The following is a 21,727-nucleotide window of genomic DNA, read 5'->3' on the forward strand; positions in this document are numbered from 1 at the left end:
TAAAAAGCAATCATTAGACTGTCACATGTATTCTGTAATGGATATTTATCCATCACAGAATTCAGTATACAGTATTCCAGTGCTGCCACCTGCAGGCCTGTATTTGAATATACCAGTGATAGGCTGGAGCCTGCTTGAGGCTATGAAGCCTATCATTGCAATGTAACAGCTTCCCTGATCTCAGCTTGGGGAGGCTGTTACCGGAGCGGAGCGTGTGATATTAGCCCTGGTCCTCTGCTGTTTGAAACAGCAGAAACCCGGCAGCCATGGCGCTCATGAGTGGGCGCATACTTTAAAGTGATAACTTTCGCCATGCATGTACGGTGGAAGTCATCAAGGGTTAAAGTATACCTAAACTTACAAATAAAGGGGCACATTTATAAAGACCGGAGTTTTAGGGCTCTTTCACACTTGCGTTCTTGTCTTCCGGCATAGAGTTCCGTCGTCGGGGCTCTATGCCGGAAGAATCCTGATCAGGATTATCCCCATGCATTCTGAATGGAGAGAAATCTGTTCAGGATGCATCAGGATGTCTTCAGTTCCGGAACGGAACGTTTTTTGGCTGGAGGAAATACCGCAGCATGCTGCGCTTTTTGCTCCGGCCAAAAATCCGGAACACTTGCCGCAAGGCCGGATCCGGAATTAATGCCCATTGAAAGGCATTGATCCGGATCCGGCCTTAAGCTAAACGTCGTTTCGGCGCATTGCCGGAGCCGACATTTAGCTTTTTCAGAGTGGTTACCATGGCTGCCGGGACGCTAAAGTCCTGGCAGCCATGGTAAGTGTAGTGGGGAGCGGGGGAGCAGTATACTTACCGTCCGTGCGGCTCCCCGGGCGCTCCAGAGTGACGTCAGGGCGCCCCAAGCGCATGGATCATGTGATCACATGGATCACGTCATCCATGCGCATGGGGCGCTCTGACGTCATTCTGGAGCGCCCCGGGAGCCGCACGGACTGTAAGTATACCGCTCCCCGCTCCTACTATGGCAACCAGGACTTTAATAGCGTCCTGGGTGCCATAGTAACACTGAACGCATTTGGAAGACGGTTCCGTCTTCAAATGCTTTCAGTACACTTGCGTTTTTCCGGATCCGGAGTGTAATTCCGGCAAGTGGAGTACACGCCGGATCCGGACAACGCAAGTGTGAAAGAGGCCTAAGACGCTGGTCTTAAAAAAGCCCTAAACTGACGGTGGTTCCGTCGAAGCTATGAAGAGGCGTGGGCCTCTCCTTAAAGGGAACCTGTCCCCAGGATTTTGTGTATAGAGCTGAGGACGTGGGTTGCTAGATTGCCGCTAGCACATCCGCAATATCCAGTCCCCATAGCTCTGTGTGCTTTTATTCTGTAAAAAAAAAAAACAACGATTTGGTACATATGCAAATTAACCTGAGATGAGTCCTGTATGTGAGATGAGTCAGGGTCAGGACTCATCTCGGGTTAATTTGCATATGTACCAAATCGTTGTTTTTTTTTTTTACAGAATAAAAGCACACAGAGCTATGGGGACTGGATATTGCGGATGTGCTAGCTGCCATCTAGCAACCCATGTCCTCAGCTCTATACCCAAAATCCAGGAGACAGGTTCCCTTTAACTTTGGCGCATCCATTGCCAGTTCTAAGCATAAAACAGCTTTCATTTAGACCTTTTTCTATGCCTAAAACAGACGTAGAAAATTATGAATGAGACGGGCCTCTTGGCCATTCCCTACCCACGCCATACCTACAATTTTAGACCTGGCGTGAGTGGGGCGAGGTAGCAGATAACTAACTGCTGTGCCGCTATATGCACTTGAAATACACCTGACTTAAGCGTATTTCAGCATAGCAAATGACCCCCAAGGTTAATTATAACCTAAAATACCTTTTACATTTTTTTTTTACTAATATTTTTATTTTTTATGTTTCCCATGCGATTTATGCAGCTGGGTTGTACGAGAGTACGGATTCCCCTGCGGTTGCACTAAGCATTGTACGAGTAGGAGCTCCATAGCATAGCAGGGTCCCTATGGAAGGCTTTAGCAGAACAGAATGAGAGGATGCCGGGCAGGAGCTCAGCATAGCACATTGACTCTCTGCCTGTGCCCGCTCTGCTAACACCTGGCATAGCATATGTGTGACAGGCTGTAGGGGAGAAGCACTGGTACAGACAGGAGCAGCAATGTGCTATGGGGCTCCTGCCCATATAGCGACCGATGCTGTCCAAGGGGAATTCGTACTTCCATATACAGCAGTGTGCAGCAGAACGGATTGCAAACTGCTACAAGCACAAAAACTTCATGTGCCTATATCGCCTGGGGGAAAAAAAATCATTTTAGGGCATTCACAGTAGGTTTTAATAAACTTTATTTAGAAGTTTAGGTATAAGAATACAAAATTAAATTTTCTTAAACATTTTAAAAGTTCTGGGAACACGAGGAAACGGCTCAAATCGCAATTCACTGCTGTACTGTAATTAACTAGATTGCTTTATTTAGCCATGGAAGTTCTTGTATTCCAGATCCTTGCTGCAGACTGTATTCTATTGTGGTCCTCCAGACTACACCTCCCAACATGTCATAAGAGCCAATCACTACTTTTAGCCTGCTGATGGCACAAAAAGGGAACCTTGCTGAGCTTTGGTTTACCCCCTGATGGAGTTTTGCTGCTCTCACTGCAAAGGAAGGAGAACAATTCAGTCATTTACAGCAAAGTAGCTCCAGAGGCTACACCCTACTGTAAACTGTATACAGTAATTCTATACCAGATCACCAAAGATTACATTGATGATATTCTGAAAGAAGCTCAATGACTGCCTTGTTTGCTAGTACTGCTGGTAAATGAACACAATTATTTTAGATTTATTGAGCACAAACATTTCCTCGACAAATAGTGTATCAGTGTCAGACTGCTTCTAGTTTTCTCAATGGAAATGACTACAGGGTAAAGAAGCCATGTAAATTGTGCAAACTTGTATCTTTAGTAAAACCCCAGTACATTACAAAACCAGCAGAAGGCGGCTACAGGCCCCACTGGTGTTGTACTGAAAGCATCTCAGTGGTGCCAGTCTTGGTTGGCAGACTTGCTGGTTTAGAAGCGCCACATACACAGTAAGTCGTGTAAAGCAGATCTGGTTGTGCAGCATACTTTTTGATGGAATTTTCTGCCTTCTCTGGTTTGTTTAAAAAAGGAACAGCGGAGGATAGGGGTATAGAGTAACAATATATCTATCTAGCCATCCCTCCCTTCCTTCAGTTGGTCTTAAAGGCATTCTCCTGACTATTCAACATTATGACATATTCATAAAAATCTGATAGTTGCACGCCCCACCTCCTCCGTGAATTTGTTCATTCAAGTGGCTGCAACATTCTGTCAGAAAATGTAAATATAATTTAAATGATCAAATGTTGGTGGCTGCATTAATTTCTCAATTTTCTCATAATTGGCCATTTTGAGACTTTTGATGATTTTTCTATTTTTACAGACAACACTATCTCGTAGGCTATAAGGTCTCCAAATGCCATGAACTTCAAATTCTTTTGAAGGCGTTTATTTTGTTACATTTGGAATGTGCAGTATTTTATCAGTTTTCAATCCTGTAGAGAAGACTGGAAAAAATGCTAGGAAAAAATACCATATGTGCATATGTAGATTTTTCCACAATTTGCTGTAGACTATAACGTGGCCCAAAAAAGGCCAACAAAAACTGTTGTATGTGAAGCTCTCCTAAAGCCTAAAAACAGACCAGGAATAAAACAGAGGAAGCAGCAATCACACAAAGACCTGCAGGTGGTAGGGTTGAGACTTGGGGTACTTTCACACTAGCGTTTTTCTTTTCTGGCACCGAGTTCCGTCCTAGGGACTCAATACTGGAAAAGAACTGATCAGTTTCATCCCCATGCATTCTGAATGGAGAGCATTCCGTTCAGGATGCATCAGGATGTCCTCAGTTCAGTCACTGAACTGCGTTTTGGATGGAGGAAATACCGCAGCATGCTGTGGTATTATCTCCGTCCAAAATTCCGGATTAGTTGCCGGATCCGGCATTAATTTACATTGAAATGTATTCGTGCCTGGTCCGTCATTAAAAATACTGCAATGCCAGATCTGTGAAAAATGTGAAAAAAAAAATATATAACTGATCCGTTTCTCCGGATGACATCCGGAGAGACAGATCCGTTCTTGCAATGCATTTGTAAGACTGATCCGGATCCGTCTACAAATGCTGTCCGTTTGCATGCAGATTGCCGGATCCCCCAGGTAGTTCCGGCGACGTAACTGCTTGCCGGATCATTCTGCCGCAAGTGTGAAAATAGCCTTAGCCTGGGTTTCATTGTCCATGTCAGGAGTGGAGGAGAAGATTCACTGTCCTCCATTCGTGACCCACCCCTGGCTTTGGTTTCAAAAACTGAATAAAAACCATGAATGTTGACGTATCATTCAGACAAATGTTCTCGTCTGTGTACTGTCAAAGTATGGTTACATCGTTTGTAAAGCTGAAGAAAGACATCTGTCCATCTAGTTCGGCCTGGTATCCTGCAAGTTGATCCAGAGGAAGGCAAAAAATCCCTCTGAAGTAGAAGCCAATTTTCTTTATTTTAGGGGAGAAAAATTTCTTCCCGACTCCAATCAGGCAATCGGAATAAATAACTCCCTGGGTCAACGACCCATCTCTAGTAGCTATAGCCTGTAATATTACACTCCAGAAATACATCCAGGCCCCTGTTGAAGTCTTTTAAGGCTACATGCACACGACCGTGCGTTGTTTTTTTTTGCGATCCGCAAACCGCGGATCCGCAAAAAACGGAAGCCATCCGAGTGCCTTCTGCATTGTAGACATTCCTATTCTTGTCCGCAAAACAGACAAGAATAGGACATGTTATATTTTTTTTTTGCGGGGCCACGGAACGGAGCAACGGATGCGGACATCACACGGAGTGCTGTCCGCATCTTTTGCGGCCCCATTGAAGTGAATGGGTCCGCATCCGAGCCGCAAAAACGGCGGTTCGGATGCGGACCCAAACAACGGACGTGTGCCTGAGGCCTAAAGCGGTGATATGTGGATTTAGCTGTCTGAGCTCAGATCTCAGTGTGGTAAAGCTATAGTGTATGGAATCTATGTTATTGCTAACACACAGCTCTTGGACAGGGCTCTGCCCTCAGCCTGATGTCTAGCCCTGTCAATCAATGGGAGGGGGCGTGTGCAGAGCACAGGGGGTGTTACACAGCAGTGCTCAGATGATTTAGCCCTGCCTCTGAGTGCTCGAAATTCTCATTTGCATATGAATAAAAACGCTGATATCTCTGCAGCTATTGATCGTACATACAAAAGAAAGGTACCGTTTTAATCTGCATGATCAGCCCTGCAAGCCAGTATGTGTGGTTTAAGGGTCCATTCACACATCCGCAACGTGTTTTGCGGATCCGCAAAACACGGACAGCGGCAATGTGCGATCCGCGGACCGCACATTGCCGGCACTATAGAATATGCCTATTCTTGTCTGCAATTGCGGACAAGAATAGGACATGTTCTATTTTTTTCGGGAACGGAATTGTGGACCCGGAAGTGCGGACGTGTGAATTGACCCTAATAGGGTTGATCCTGGTGACAGAGCCACTTTAAGAATTATAAAACCAGACTCCCAATACCTTTTCTTAGCGCACTTTCAGACTTATTTTCAGGTCAGTATTTTGCATTGGTATTTGTAAGTCAAAACCAGGGGTAGAACCAATAGAGAGAAAAAGATAATGAAAGATGCACAAATTTTCCATCTTTTGGACCCACTGTTGGTTTTGATTAGAAAATATTGACCAAAACATTGGCATGTGAATGTGGCCATAACGTTTGTGTTTCTCTTATACATTTTGTATTTACCTTTTACTAAACTGCAAATAGTTTTCTTTGTACAATATATGTAGTACACACAGTAGCTCACTAGATTGGATTCCTGAAATGTACAAAATCATCTACATGTCTGTATTTGGCAGCATGACCTAAACTGATAGTTCCTCCTCTGTTCAGGATGTCGGTTTACACGTTGCTGTCACTTGACCCTTATTTATTAAATTTTGCAACCGCATTATTTCTGTAGCTTCTGATTTTATGTATTTGACTACAATATATACTTCCGGGAATCCATAGCATCACTTGTAGGATAAGTGGCATCTTTAACATAATTTTCTAACGTTAGCATAACATAAAAGGAAGTAGTGAAACAGATCATGTTAGCGTCTCTTGATTTGGTTTCGGTCGGGTTGAAAACCACAGCATCCAGATATCTGTCATGTTTGTAAAAATCTTTTTTTTCACATTTTGTATTTAAAGAGGACTTTTTATGGGTTTGTAGTAAGTGAGATAAATACCCCCCACTGATGCTGCCACCATGTCTGTTTTTTTTTTTTTTTTTTTTTTTTTTTAAATAGCGCTCCTGCGTCCCGTTATGGCCCCTCGCAAATTTCGCGCTCAGTGTTACTGAGCATCAGAGCAATGGGGAGGAGACGCAGTGTTTCTCTGTGGGCATCTCCTTCTCCCCTGGCTGTAGCGCTGTCCAATCGCAGCGCAGAGCGTCACAGCCAGGTTTTTTCTCAGTAATACTGAGCGTGAAATTTGCTGGGGCCCATAATGGGACGCAGGAGCGCTATTTAAAAAAAAGACAGGGTGGCAGCATCAGTGGAGGGTACCCCGCAGGTACAGATCTATTTATCTCACTTACTACAAACCCATGAAAGGTCCACTTTAAACACAGCATGTCCTATTGCAGTCTTTTTTGACTAATTGTCCGTGTGTAATGTCTAGGATTCACACCAAATAATGTGAATTTTACAACAGAATTTCAGTGTGAAGATCCTCCAGATTAGTCACCTACCCTTTGCATTGCAAGCAGTGAAACTTGTGGCAGAAATACGTAACATAAATTGACATTTAAAGGCTCTGTACACCTTTTGGGGGCAATTATTTTTTATTATTGCATTGTACTTATTTTGAGCTAAAAAATAACTTTTTTAATTGGTCTTTATTAAAAATATTGAATCTTTTTTTGTGTACATAGCTGAGATTCTGTAGTAGTAGCCTGTGGATTTCCGGTCTTTTCTTTCATTTGGAGAGCTGCTCTCTGACCTTATAAACCAGGCATCCTCAAACTGCGGCCCTCCAGCTGTTGCAAAACTACAACTCCCAGCATTCCCGAACAGCCTACAGGTATCAGCCTACAGCAGGGCATTGTGGGAGTTGTAGTTTTACAACAGCTGGAGGGCCGCAGTTTGAGGATGCCTTTTATAAACACTCATTATAGCTCAATCATTATCTTATTGATAAGAATGTGGCTTAAATAAGAATTTATGACCTCTTAATAATTTAGAGATATGCTCAACATGCACAACCTTGAGGCGGATGGGCTACAACAGCAGAAGACCCCACCGGGTACCACTCATCTCCACTACAAATAGGAAAAAGAGGCTACAATTTGCACGAGCTCACCAAAATTGGACTGTTGAAGACTGGAAAAATGTTGCCTGGTCTGATGAGTCTCAATTTCTGTTGAGACATTCAAATGGTAGAGTCCGAATTTGGCGTAAACAGAATGAGAACATGTATCCATCCTCTGATGGCTACTTCCAGCAGGATAATGCACCATGTCACAAAGCTCGAATCATTTCAAATTGGTTTCTTGAACATGACAATGAGTTCACTGTACTAAAATGGCCCCCACAGTCACCAGATCTCAACCCAATAGAGCAACTTTGGGATGTGGTGGAACGGGAGCTTCGTGCCCTGGATGTGCATCCCTCAAATCTCCATCAACTGCAAGATGCTATCCTATCAATATGGGCCAACATTTCTAAAGAATGCTGTCAGCACCTTGTTGAATCAATGCCACGTAGAATTAAGGCAGTTCTGAGGGCTAAAGGGGGTCCAACACCGTATTAGTATGGTGTTCCTAATAATTCTTTAGGTGAGAGTGTGTGTATATGTATGTATGTATATATATATATATATATATATATATATATATATATATATATATATATATATATATATAGAATATATTCATGGAAAAGGTCAGGCAGCACTCCTTCAAACACAGCTGTAGTTGTATGGGTGCCCGCGGTGGTCCCTCGATGCAGGACGGAATCAGTAGAGAAAGAAAATCCGCAGCACTCCTTCAAGTAAAAAATGTGCAATTTATTCACACATGTCAACAAAGACAACGTTTCGGTCCTCTCACAGGACTTGACTTGAGAAAGGTCAAGGAGTGCTGCGGATTTTCTTTCTCTCTCTCTATATATATATATATATATATATATATATATATATATATATATATATATATATATCCTACATGATAAAATCCCTGTGTGTGTGCGCTGTTTGGGCATGCGCGGGGACTTATCAGCACACAGTGATCCATATGCCGCCCACACCAGCGCGCCAACCAATGAGCAAACTGCGCTACACACATCCCTCGCACCGCTCACACCAGCGCACTGACCAATGAGCAAACTGCGCTACACATGCCCCCCCCCCTTCCCCCACACACACACACAGCCCACACCAGCAAGTTGGAGCACCGCCATTTCAGTAACTCACTACAGTATCAGCCACAGCGCGCCGGCAAGCACATCGGAGCGCTGCCATTTCAATCAGTCACAGCACTATCAGCCATATAGAGGAGTCCCTGTCAGCAGTCTTGCCTACCAGCAGTCAGTGCCACTAGCCACAGCCGCCAGTCAGTGCCAGCATTCTCAGCCACTAGCCACAGCCACCAGTCAGTGCCAGCATTCTCAGCTGCAGTCTCCAGTCTCACCCACCTGTCAGTGCCAGCAGTCACAGCCACCAGTCAATGCCAGCATTCTCAGCTACAGCCAGCACTCGGTGCCAGCAGTCTCAGCCACAGACACCAGTCTTGGCCACCAGCCACACGCAGCAGTCAGAGCCACAGCCATCAGTCAGTGCAAGCAGTCTCAGCCACAAGCCAGCACCCACAGCCACCAGTCGTTTCTAGCAGTCTCAGCCACTGCCAGCAGTCTCAGCCACAGCCGCCAGTCTCAGCCGCCAGTCAGTGGCAGCATCCTCAGTTACAGCCAGCACTCGGTGCTAGCAGTCTCAGCCACCAGTCAGTGCTAGCAGTCTCAGCCACCAGTCAGTACCTGCAGTCTCAGCCGCAGCCACCAGTCTCAGCCGCAGCCACCAGTCTCGGCTACCAGTCTGTCACCAGTCAGTTCCAGCATTCTCAGCTACAGCCAGCACTCAGTGCCAGCAGTCTCAGCCACAAGCGGCAGCCAGCAGTCTCAGCCACAGCCACCAGTCACAGCCACCAATCTCAGCCACCAGTCAGTGCAAGCAGTCTCAGCCACAGCCAGCACTCAGTGCCAGCAATCTCAGCCACAGCAAGCAGTCAGTGGCAGTGACGCATATTACAGCCACATATAAGCCAGTATTGCGGTAAGAGAAAATATTAGAACATTAGAAGGTCCTGAACAAGGCAAACTGTTGCTAGATTCAGACAGAATATTTACAAGAAATGTCTGTAAAGAAATTTTATAGAAAAATTTCAAGAGGTAAAAAAATACAACATTTTTTCTGAATATCTGCTTCAGATATTGTATATTGCAGATTGTTACAAAGTTTTACACTAAGGCTATAATAATTATACTTACTGTATTGATTGTATTGATAAACTATTGAGTGGGCTGGCGGCTACACTGAAGGCTTCTGCCTCCAGCCTGCGCTTCCTTAACAAGATCGCACCAGGGCAGGGATGGGCAGGCTGGCTGCTTCATTTATTGTACTCTGCTGCCACCAGCCCGCCCGTCCAGTGCGCACCTAGGAGCGAAGCCTCCACCCATGTACTGCAGTGTATGAGTGGATTCCTATAGATGAGGGGGGCTACAGTCATATTTAATATAAACACATGCCAATTACAGAACAGTCCCTGGACAGTGTTTATATTCTGAGTATAACTCCCCTCATCCTTCAGAATACACCAATATACAGTACCTACAGTACATCAGTGTATTCTTTAGGATGATGGGGGTTATAATCACATAAGGATCACCCACAGATCCCCCATAACAATGCATCACCCACAGATCCCCCATAACAATGCATCACCCACAGATCCCCCATAACAATGCATCACCCACACATCCCCCATAACAATGCATCATCCACAGATCCCCCCATAACAATGCATCATCCACAGATCCCCCATAACAATGCATCATCCACAGATCCTCCATAACAATGCATCATCCACAGATCCCCGATAACAATGCATCATCCACAGATCCCCGATAACAATGCATCATCCACAGATCCCCCTCCATAACAATGCATCATCCACAGATGCCCTCCATAACAATGCATCATCCACAGATGCCCTCCATAACAATGCATCATCCACAGATGCCCTCCATAACAATGCATCATCCACAGATGCCCTCCATAACAATGCATCATCCACAGATGCCCTCCATAACAATGCATCATCCACAGATGCCCTCCATAACAATGCATCATCCACAGATGCCCTCCATAACAATGCAGCATCCACAGATGCCCTCCATAACAATGCACCATCCACAGATGCCCTCCATAACAATGCACCATCCACAGATGCCCTCCATAACAATGCACCATCCACAGATGCCCTCCATAACAATGCACCATCCACAGATGCCCTCCATAACAATGCACCATCCACAGATGCCCTCCATAACAATGCATCATCCACAGATGCCCTCCATAACAATGCATCATCCACAGATCGCTCTCCATAACAGTGCATCATCCACAGATCCCCCTCCATAACAGTGCATCATCCACAGATCCCCCTCCATAACAGTGCATCATCCACAGATCCCCCTCCATAACTGTGTCATCCACAGATCCCCTCCATAACTGTGTCATCCACAGATCCCCTCCATAACTGTGTCATCCACAGATCCCCTCCATAACTGTGTCATCCACAGATCCCCTCCATAACTGTGTCATCCACAGATCCCCTCCATAACTGTGTCATCCACAGATCCCCTCCATAACTGTGTCATCCACAGATCCCCTCCATAACTGTGTCATCCACAGATCCCCTCCATAACTGTGTCATCCACAGATCCCCTCCATAACTGTGTCATCCACAGATCCCCTCCATAACTGTGTCATCCACAGATCCCCTCCATAACTGTGTCATCCACAGATCCCCTCCATAACTGTGTCATCCACAGATCCCCTCCATAACTGTGTCATCCACAGATCCCCTCCTTAACTGTGTCATCCACAGATCCCCTCCTTAACTGTGTCATCCACATTATCCCCTCCATAACTGTGTCATCCACATTATCCCCTCCATAACTGTGTCATCCACAGATCCCCTCCATAACTGTGTCATCCACAGATCCCCTCCATAACTGTGTCATCCACAGATCCCCTCCATAACTGTGTCATCCACAGATCCCCTCCATAACTGTGTCATCCACAGATCCCCTCCATAACTGTGTCATCCACAGATCCCCTCCATAACTGTGTCATCCACAGATCCCCTCCATAACTGTGTCATCCACAGATCCCCTCCATAACTGTGTCATCCACAGATCCCCTCCATAACTGTGTCATCCACAGATCCCCTCCATAACTGTGTCATCCACAGATCCCCTCCATAACTGTGTCATCCACAGATCCCCTCCATAACTGTGTCATCCACAGATCCCCTCCATAACTGTGTCATCCACAGATCCCCTCCATAACTGTGTCATCCACAGATCCCCTCCATAACCGTGTCATCCACAGACCACCATTAGTTTAAAACCCACCAACGGAACACCTTTTGGTTAAAAATATAATTTTTTTTCTTATTTTCCTCCTCAAAAACCTAGGTGCGTCTTATCAAGTGCATCTTATAAAGTGAAAAATACTGTGTATATATATATATCTTATTGTAAGACCTTTTCTTGCTCTGCTACGTAGATGTATAGCACAGTGGCACAGGCTCAAAAGGTGAGCCTGTTCCATGAGCTGTTGGTGTCAGCTATAACATAAAGCTAGCTTTAGTTCTGCCATCTTAACCCTTTATATGCTTCATGTGAACATAAACACAATGCACATACCGCGTTCTGTCAGCATCCGTAAGTCCGTTCTGCGGCTCCACAGAAAAATTGAACATGTCCGATTCTTGTCCGTATTTGCAACAAGGATAGGACAGTTCTATAGAAGGCAGGACATTTTTGTTCTGCAAAATGCGGAACACACTCGGCTGGTATCAGTGTTTTGCGGATCTGCAATTTGCAGACCGCTAAACCTCCATCGGTCGTGTGCATTAGCCCTAAGGCTTATTTAGCGCAAGTGAGTTTTCCATTGAGATATGATCCAGCTGACGCATCCAGACTGAATCCTCTTCCGTTATTTCAATGGAACCACAATGCGCAAGATACGGAGTAGATGCCCAGGGAGGCACTAAGGAGTGCTTCCGTGAGATTTTGGTCCGTGCCTCCACACTGCAAAAAAAATAGAACATTTTTTGCATTGCGGACTGAATCTTGCACACCCGCAGACGGCAGGCACACAGCCAGTGCCTGTGCATTGCTGACCACTATTTGCGGTTCACAGCTCGGGACGCACAGGTTTGTGTGCATGAGCCCTTAGTTGCTCATAGCAACCAATCCGATTCCAAAGGAGCTCTGAAAAATGAAAGATGGAATCTAATTGATTACTATGGGCAGCTAAGCCAGTTTTCCTTTATAGCAGAACGTCCTCCAGTACGTATAACTCGTGTGAAAGAAGCTTAAAGGCTCATACAGATGATTGTTGAGTTTTTTGCGGTATGCAGATTGCGGCTTCACAAAACACAGATACGGGCCGCGTGCATTCCGCGTTTTACGGAATGGAACGCCTGGCCACTGAAAAAAAGTGTGCATGAACCCTAGGGCCCCTTGCAGACAAGCGTGAGCGGAATAGGTCCTGATGCGTTCAGTGAAAAATGCGCTATTTCGCAAGCAAGTTCATTCAGTTTTGTCTGCGATCACGTTCAATTTTTTTTGCGCGGGTGCAATGCGATTTTAATGCGTTTTGCACGCGCGTGATAAAAAACTGAAGGTTTACAAACAACATCTCTTAGCAACCATCAGTGAAAAATGCATCACATCCGCACTTGCTTGCGGATGCGATTTTCACACAAACCCCATTTACTTCTATGGGGCCAGCATTGCATGAAAATCGCAGAATATAGAACATGCTGCGATTTTTCACGCAACGCACAAGTGAAGTGAAGAACAACACGTGTGGAATACTCGCTCATGTTGTGAAAGGGGCCTAAAAGTGACTGTACATGGTGCAGATTTCATGCAGAAGAACAGCAGTGTAATACAGTACCAGCAAAGTGAATAAGAGTAGACAAATCTCATGTACACTTTACTTTTCTTAGGTGCAGAAATTGACCTGTTGTGCGGATTTTAAAATCCACAGCATGTCAATTGTTTGTGCAATTCCCCATCCTCTGTAGAGTGGTTTTCCCCTAGACTTCAATGGAGTTGTTAACATAAACCACACCAAAAACTCCATAAAAAGACCAAAAAAATTCACCAAAACCGCGATAAATAGTGCAAATCTGCACTGCGTGCAGCCACCCTTCGAATACATTCATACAACAATCAGGACGTTCTATTTTTTTGACAACCGTTATTTATGGGCAGTTGGAAAAAAGGCCATGTGAATAACCCTATAGATCGCCATTGTTCTTAAAACGGTTGTGTGACGGCTGTTAAAAAAAAAAAAAAAAACGTTTTCACTATTGTGTGGATGCAGCCTAAGGCCTCATGCACACGACCGTATGTATTTTGCAGTCCACAAAAAATTGATCCACAAAAAATACAGATGACGTCTGTGTGCATTCCGTATTTTGCAGAACAGAACAGCTGGCTCGTAATAGATCAGTACTATCCTTGTCCGTAATGTTCTATTATTTTGTGGGACGGAAATACAGACATACGGAAACTGAATGCACACAGAGTAACTCTGTTTATTTTTTTGCGGACCTGTTTAACCTCTTAAGGACTCGGCCCTAGTTCACCTTACGGACTTCTGAGAATTAAAAAAAAAAAAATTGCAAATGTCCAAGTTTCAATTTCTCTACTTTTATAATAGATAGTAATACCTGCAAACATAGTTATTACTTTACATTCCCCATATGTCTACTTCATGTTTGGATCATTTTGGGAATGATATTTTATTTTTTGGGGATGTTACAAGGCTTAGAAGTTTAGAAGCAAATCTTGAAATTTTTCAGAAATTTTCAAAAACCCAATTTTTAGGGACCAGTTCAGGTCTGAAGTCACTTTGCGAGGCTTGCATAATAGAAACCACCCAAAAATGACCCCATTATATAAACTACACCCCTCAAGGTATTCAAAACTGATTTTACAAACATCGTTAACCCTTTAGGGGTTCCACAAGAGTTATTGGCAAATGGAGATGAAATTTCAGAATTTCAATTTTTTGGCAAATTTTCCATTTTAATCCATTTTTTCCAGTAACAAAGCAAGGGTTAACAGCCAAACCAAACTCAATATTTATGGCCCTGATTCTGTAGTTTACAGAAACACCCCATATGTGGTCGTAAACTACTGTACGGGCACACGGCAGGGCGCAGAAGGAAAGGAATGCCATACGGTTTTTGGAAGGCAGATTTTGCTGGACTGTTTTTTTTTACACCATGTCCCATTTGAAGCCCCCCTGATGCACCCCTAGAGTAGAAACTCCAAAAAAATGGCCCCATTTTAGAAACTACGGGATAGGGTGGCAGTATTGTTGGTACTAGTTTAGGGTACATATGATTTTTGGTTGCTCTATTACACTTTTTGTGAGGGGGCTATCCATAGTATTCAGTATATTGGGCAGACTAGATGGGCCAAATGGTTCTTATCTGCCGACACATTCTATGTTTCTATGTAAGAAATAGCTGTTTTGGCACGGTTTTTATTTTTTGTTATTTACAACATTCATCTGACAGGTTAGATCATGTGATATTTTTATAGACCAGGTTGTCACGGATGCAGCGATACCGAATATGTATACTTTTTTTTTTTTTTTTTTTTTTTACTTATGTAAGTTTTACACAATGATTTCTTTTTTGAAGCAAAAAAGAAATCATGTTTTAGTGTTTCCATAGTCTGAGAGCCATATATTTTTAAGTTTTTGGGCGATTACCTTGGGTAGGGTATGATTTTTGCGGGATGAGATGACTGTTTTATTGCCACTATTTTGGGGTGCGTGTGACTTTTTGATCGCTTGCTATTACACTTTTTGTGATGTAAAGGTGACAAAAAATTGTTTATTTAGCACAGTTTTTATTTAAAATTTTTTACGGTGTTCATCTGAGGGGTTAGGTCATGTGATATGTTTATAGAGCCGGTCGATACTTTTTTTTTTTTTTCCCCCCTACTTTTTACCAATATTTTTTTAGCTTTATTTTGGGAAAATGACGTTTTTTGTTTATTTTTTTTACTTGAAACTTTAAAAAAAAATTAGTGAAAACTTTATTTTTTTCAACTTTTTTTTCACTTTATTTTTTGTCCCACTTTGGGACTTGAACTTTTGGGGGTCTAATCCTTTACAATGCATTTCAATACTTCTGTATTGGAATGCATTGGCTGTATGAGTAATACTGTGTGTATTACTCATACAGCTTCCGGCCTGTGAGATCGAGGGGGCTGGATCTCACAGGCTCTTCACCGGAAGGCAGCGCGATGCCTTCCTTAGGCATCGCGCTGCCTTCCATGCCATCTGGTCCCCCCCACAGCCCCATTGGGACCCGATGGCACCGCCGACTACCGCCGCCCGCACAATAAAAAGCTGCAAACCGCAGGTCTGAATTGACCTGCGGTTTGCGGAGATCGCCGACACGGGGGGCGCATTTAGCCTAGGTGCCTGCTCAATGATTTGAGCAGTCACCAGGTTCCGATCACCGCCCGCTGGGCGGCGGTGATCGGAACTATACATGACGTACCGGTACATCATGGGTCCTTAAGGACCGGGATCCATGCCGTACCGGTACGTCATGGGTCCCTAAGGGGTTAAATGAATGGGTCCCGTATACGGTCCGCAAAAAAACGGAACGGACACGGAAAGAAAATACATTTGTGTGCACGAGGTCTAAAGCCTCATTCACACGTCGGTGATTTCCAGCCAAAACCAGGATCGGAGCCTCCACGGGTATAAGGGAAAGATCTGCACCAGTTCTGTGTTTAGAGCCACACCTGGTTTTGGCTCAGTCACTGATGGAAATCACTGACCGAACACTGATGTGTGAATGAGGCTTAAGGCTGAGTTCACATCTCCGTCAAGTAACAACAAAAACGCTGGCTGTCGGTCGGACACAAAAACTTTGCATGGAGCGGTTTTTGTCCGGCTGAAACCTGGTATTCAGAGGTCGCAATAACGCTTGTACAAGCGTCATAGACGCCTGTACAGGCAATTTCACTCCCTAAAAAATGTCTAATGCGTGTGAATACACATGATTTTACTGCCATTTGTGAGCGCTGTGAACGGCACAGGCAGCACAATACAGCTGGTGCCTGAAAGCTCCAATAACAGAGCTCCGTACAGTACAGAGCTTTGTTATTAGGGAGGAAGCTGCTGATTTGCCAGCATCAGCGGCTGCCGTGCCATTGGCTGCCCCTGTCACCCCCTTTCAACCGTGCACTGAACACAGCAGCAGCTTCCTTTTCAATTATTAGGAAAACGGGGAGAGCGCCATTGCCGGTTGTGGATGAAGTGCCAGGGACAGCATCTGCTGAGCAAAGACCATGTACCCAGGTGATGTGACACCAGAAGTCCCAGCGTGCCCTGCAGGCTTCTATCTGCTGCTGGGAGCTCACTAAACAAAGCCCTGTTTCTGACCCTTATGTTAAAACATAACTTTCATTTGATTGCTCTAATACCTAAGCACCTGAAGGAAAAAAAAGAATTTTTAAAAAACCTGCTGTTTTTCTAGATGACCTTATGTTGATAGTAGTGTTAATAGAGTCTCAAGGGTCTATAAAAGCAGGTACCCTCACACACACTGGAATTTTTTCCACAACAAAATCCACTAGTGCGGATTTTACAAATTAGCATTTTGTTGCAGATTTTACTGCAGTTATTGTGTGCGTATTTTTCCACATTGGAATAGGATGGGTGTTTCTTTGTGAATGATGTGGATTTCTGTTCAGGTTACTTCACTGTTGAAAAGAATGGGGACATTCAGCTACTGGAAATGCGCAACCAAACGTTATGTGCGTTCTGTTCTGCTGAGGAATTGATAGAACAGAACGCAAGTATTGACACTTTTCATCCCCATAGGCTAACGTAGAGGATGTTTTTGTGTTGTGGAACATTCCGCCGCCCGTGAGGGCACCCTAACACCCAATATCTAGCAATCATCAGTAAAAGACGCATTGCATCCGAATGTCTTCAGTTTTTCACGCAAGCCCCATTCATTTACAGCAGGCTCGGGCTGTGTGAAAAATGCACAATATACAACATGCTGTGATTTTTTTTTTACTGAACGCAGAGACGATCAGTGATAAATAATGCTCATGTGCACAGACCTATTAAAATGAATGGGACCGGATTCAGTCCATTTGCATCACATCCAGACAGGAAACTAACATTTGTGAAAGAGGCCTAAGGGTATATTCACACATGGCAGAAAATCGGTTCCATTCTTTGAATGGGGCAGCAAGCGCATGGATTTCTGCAAGCTCCATTAAGGTGAATGGAACTGATTTTCAGTTGCAAAATTTTCTGCTACAAAATCTGCCGTGTGTGAAGGCGCCCTTAGGCCTCATGCACAAGACCGTTGTGTGCATCTGCGTCCGTTCCGTCTTTTTTTACAGTTGAGCGGAGGTCCCATTCATTTCTATGGAGCTGTGAAAAAAAAAACTGATAGTCCTCCGTTTTTCCTCCGCGTCCGTGATTCCAGTCCGTCAAAAAAATATAACCGGTCCTATTCTTGTCAGTGGAAAACGGAGGACGGACCCATTCAAGTCAATGGGTCCGTAAAAAAACGGATGCACAGCTGGTATGTCATCCGTGTCCGTTTTTTTTCTACAAGACCTTGGTGCAATAAAATTACACTTTTCATTAACCTTCCTTTTTTTCCCCCTGTCAGACCAAAAAAAAAAAAGGAAGACGCAAGGAAACACAACTGAAGCAAAATCGGACACGGACCACTGAAGCCAAATCACTGACTTTGAAGAAACACTGTCGTGTGCATGAGGCCTTAGAGAAATTTTTGCAGCTGTCTAGGGATGAGCAAACCCAAGCTGCAAAGTCTGGCTTTGGTATTTGGGTGTTTTTCTATTATTTTCTGTTATAACATGGTTATATTGGAAAATAATAGCATTCTTAAGACAGAATGCAAAACAATATGGCCATTTAGGGGTTAAAATAACCTCCCCTACGATGTGCGCGATGACGTCACCGCGCTCTCCCACGTGGCCATATTGTTTTGCATTCTGTCTTAAGAATGCTATTTGCCAATATAACCATATTATAATGGAAGATAAGAAAGTGAATTTAGAGTCCCCATTGACTTCAATGGGATTCAGTTCGGGACCCGAACTTTGACCTGAAGTTTGGCCGAACCCGAACCTCCACGCGTTCGCTCATCCCCTACAGCTGTCACGTTCATATGGATGGGGTTCACAGTAATCTGATATGGGATGTGTAACTGATTTTCTGTCCAAAGAAATATCTGCATCAGACTTGCTACATGGGAATAATATTACTTGTGATATAAAATGAGTGCTTGTCGCCGTACACCCATATGGCAGCCTGTTATATGAAAGTACATGAGCAAATATAATGCCGCCCTGCAGCCACAGTCCTCAAGATCTTTTTGAAAACGCTGCCCCCTTATGATTACTTTGCCTTTTTTTATTTTTTACTCTTGACAACCATGTGTTAGTATGCAGCTTCTCCCACCATCCCGTTCCTAGGAGCCAAGCCCTGGTTGTTACATGACACACCTCTGACTGGGACACTTTGGAGGGCCGAGCACCAGTAACATCAATGCTGCTGCTACTGGAGATATTGGCCTTAGGGAGCAAAGCTATGACAATCAGGTTACAGACATGGTGAACATGTAGCATTGCTCAGTAGAACTTCCTGTAATTCAGTCATGTTGTGACAAGCAGCACCCCTCCCCTCAAAAGAAACTGGCAGGGAAGACCGTGTGGATTGTAGTGAGGTCCTGCTGAATGCATGCCTGTCTAAAGGTGCTGCTGCTCTCCAGACAGGGCTGAGAAGGGCTCGGGCCGCCCTCTATTCCGCCTCTTAGTGATTGGCCAGACTTGCAGAACTTTTCTCTTTTCATCCTGACTTTTTTTTTTTTTTTTGAGAAGTTGACATTGCTGCTTCTGCTGCTCAGAGTGCACGTCCGCTGTAATCTTGGTCTCCAGTGCCTTCCACTGACACCATGAGCTCAGAGTCAGATGAACCAAAAGAAGGTATGTCTTTATGCTTTATTTCTGCTCCCTTGCCTTTGGCCTGCTCCAGACGTGCTGCCTATCCCATGGCCTGTGCTTAGGTCCTGCACAGATAGCGTGCAGCCTTCATGTGTGAAGATCTGGCTTGTTCATTTGAAGTCTGGTCTTTAGATTTCCGGATGAGGAGCTCCAGTGTCGGCTTTCATGTGCGTTTGGTAGATTTAGGCCAGCAAGCTCCCTGTAAAGGCTCCGTTGTGGGGCTGCAGGGCTCCGGATTTCTTCAGCACACAGAGGAAGACTTCAAAGTTTTAGTTGAGCAATGAAGATCCCTATTTTTTGGCATGCCTGCTGCCAAACTAGATTTCCTCTTTCGTCTTAAAGTTCTTCTTTCACTAAGAGAATAAACCGTTGAGGGGATGTGTGCCCTAAAGTGCACGCTGCACAAATCTGTTCGGAAAACTGGAAGCCGTCCAGTAAAAGCAACTTATAAGAATAGTTATTTTTATACAACCAGAGTTTCATTTTTCTTCTGGTCATATAAGTGTATGAAATCCAGATTTATAAGCTGCAGTTTTTGTTCTTCGCCAGTGAATACGAAGTGGCACAGTCTTTGGCAATAAACTAGATGATACACTTGGCATGTGCTCATGCCTGGTTCCTGTGTCAGACCAAAGCCGAATCCGCTCACTGATTAAATGAGAGGTGGGATATTGGCCCAAGGCCTGAAATGAACTGGAGTTTTTTTCTATTTTTGACAAAGTGCATTCTGATGGGAAGTCTGAAATTCCAGACCTGCATTGCTCAAACAGGAGTGGTGGGAGCTACTGTAAATCTCCATGGAAGTCATCTACTCATAAAGAAGGGCTGCAAACATTAGCAACCAACCAGATCCTCTTAAAGTCCCTCTGGCCTGGAGTTTATTACCTAGACAGTCCAGTTTAGCTCCCTAACGTACAATAAAAGTAATTATAACAATTTTAAAGCTGTCAGAATCTAACTGTCCCTCATAATTTTCTAGTCAGCCAATAGAGAAAGAAAAACTTAATAATAGAAATAGTCTTTATAAAAACTTTCACATGGCTGAATGAGTGAATTTCCCCCAAAAACCTAACCTGACCATAGAATAGCAGTTCAGGGAGGAGTTTGGTGTTTTTGCTATCCTGTTTGCAAGGTGACATCATGACCTGAAGCCATATTAGCATAGAAACTAATAGAACATCCTGAATAAAGACATGGCAGTCCAGATGCCTATGTGCCCATACAGCTATGTGCCTCCATTACTGTTGTGCTGCAGAGAATCTGGTCTTATACCCTCCTCTAGGTTGCACACTGTGAGATTATCTTTTAGTAATGTATAGCAATGGTCCCCAACCTTTTTTGCACCAAGGACCAGTTTCATGCAAGAAAATTTTCCCAGGGACTGGGGAGGTGGCGTGGTTCTGGGGCGGGGCTTAGGGGTGGGTGTGGCTGACTGATTTACGCGCATAACAAAACACAAGGTGCATATTAAAATATATAACGACTATATAAACTGACTAGGGTCTCTGCTGCACTGTACCGTATTTTTCGCCCTATAAGATGCACCCTACGTCAGCCATCAGCCCCCCACGTCAGCCATCAGCCCCCAGTGCAAATAAAAAAAAAAAACACCTCTCCTGGTCACCATCGCGATCCTCTTCATTCTGCTGTCAGCTGTGTATCGCGGTGCACAATGTGAGGTCACAGAGCGACCTCACGCTGTGCTCAGCCCTGCACAGCCGATAGCCGAGCCGAGGACCAGGAAGCGGTGAGTACAGATCCTTGACCGCTTCCTGGTCCTTCTGTACTTATGAAGCGCTTTATTAGTACCGCGTTAAAGACTGCCCTGATCGCCGTGGCCCGGAAAACCATCTTCCAGGGCCCGGTTCTATACAGTTTTCTCATGTAAATTCATTTGCATAATCGTGGGCATATGCAAATTTGCTGAATCTGCTTGTTTTTCAGCTGAAACACAATTTGCATGAAAAATTAGCGATTAGAATATTCGCGATCAACACTACTCATGAACAGCGCCATCTATTGGTTTCATAGTCTTATGACAAGACTATGACTCTAATAGATGGCGCTGTTAATGAGTATTGTAGATCTCGAATATTGTAATCACGAGTTTTCCATGCAAATGGCTTTTCAGCTAAAAAACAAGGCAGATTCTGCTCATTTGCATGTCTTTCCCATATAACCATGTTCATGCAAATGAGTTTACATGAGAAAACTGTATAGAAAGGTTATTGAATATTATGTTAGGACAATCAAA

General features: G+C 44.2%; 1 protein-coding gene across 3 annotated transcripts in view; it reads left to right on the plus strand.

Annotated features, from left to right (window-relative positions):
- The window catches only part of TNFAIP8 (TNF alpha induced protein 8), a 112,719-nt gene that overhangs the window by 65,165 nt on the left and 25,827 nt on the right, over positions 1 to 21,727 (plus strand). The window contains exon 1 of one of the 3 annotated variants that reach the window (XM_040421673.1): positions 18,999 to 19,455. The exons of the other annotated variants lie outside the window; for them this stretch is intronic. Within the exon in view, the coding sequence (XP_040277607.1) occupies positions 19,425 to 19,455 (31 nt within the window). The 5' untranslated portion in view covers positions 18,999 to 19,424. Of the gene's footprint in view, positions 1 to 18,998; positions 19,456 to 21,727 lie in introns of those variants that run through there. 3 annotated transcript variants of the gene reach the window in all.

Source organism: Bufo bufo, chromosome 2 (assembly GCF_905171765.1).
Source record: "Bufo bufo chromosome 2, aBufBuf1.1, whole genome shotgun sequence".
Taxonomy (NCBI): domain Eukaryota; kingdom Metazoa; phylum Chordata; class Amphibia; order Anura; family Bufonidae; genus Bufo; species Bufo bufo.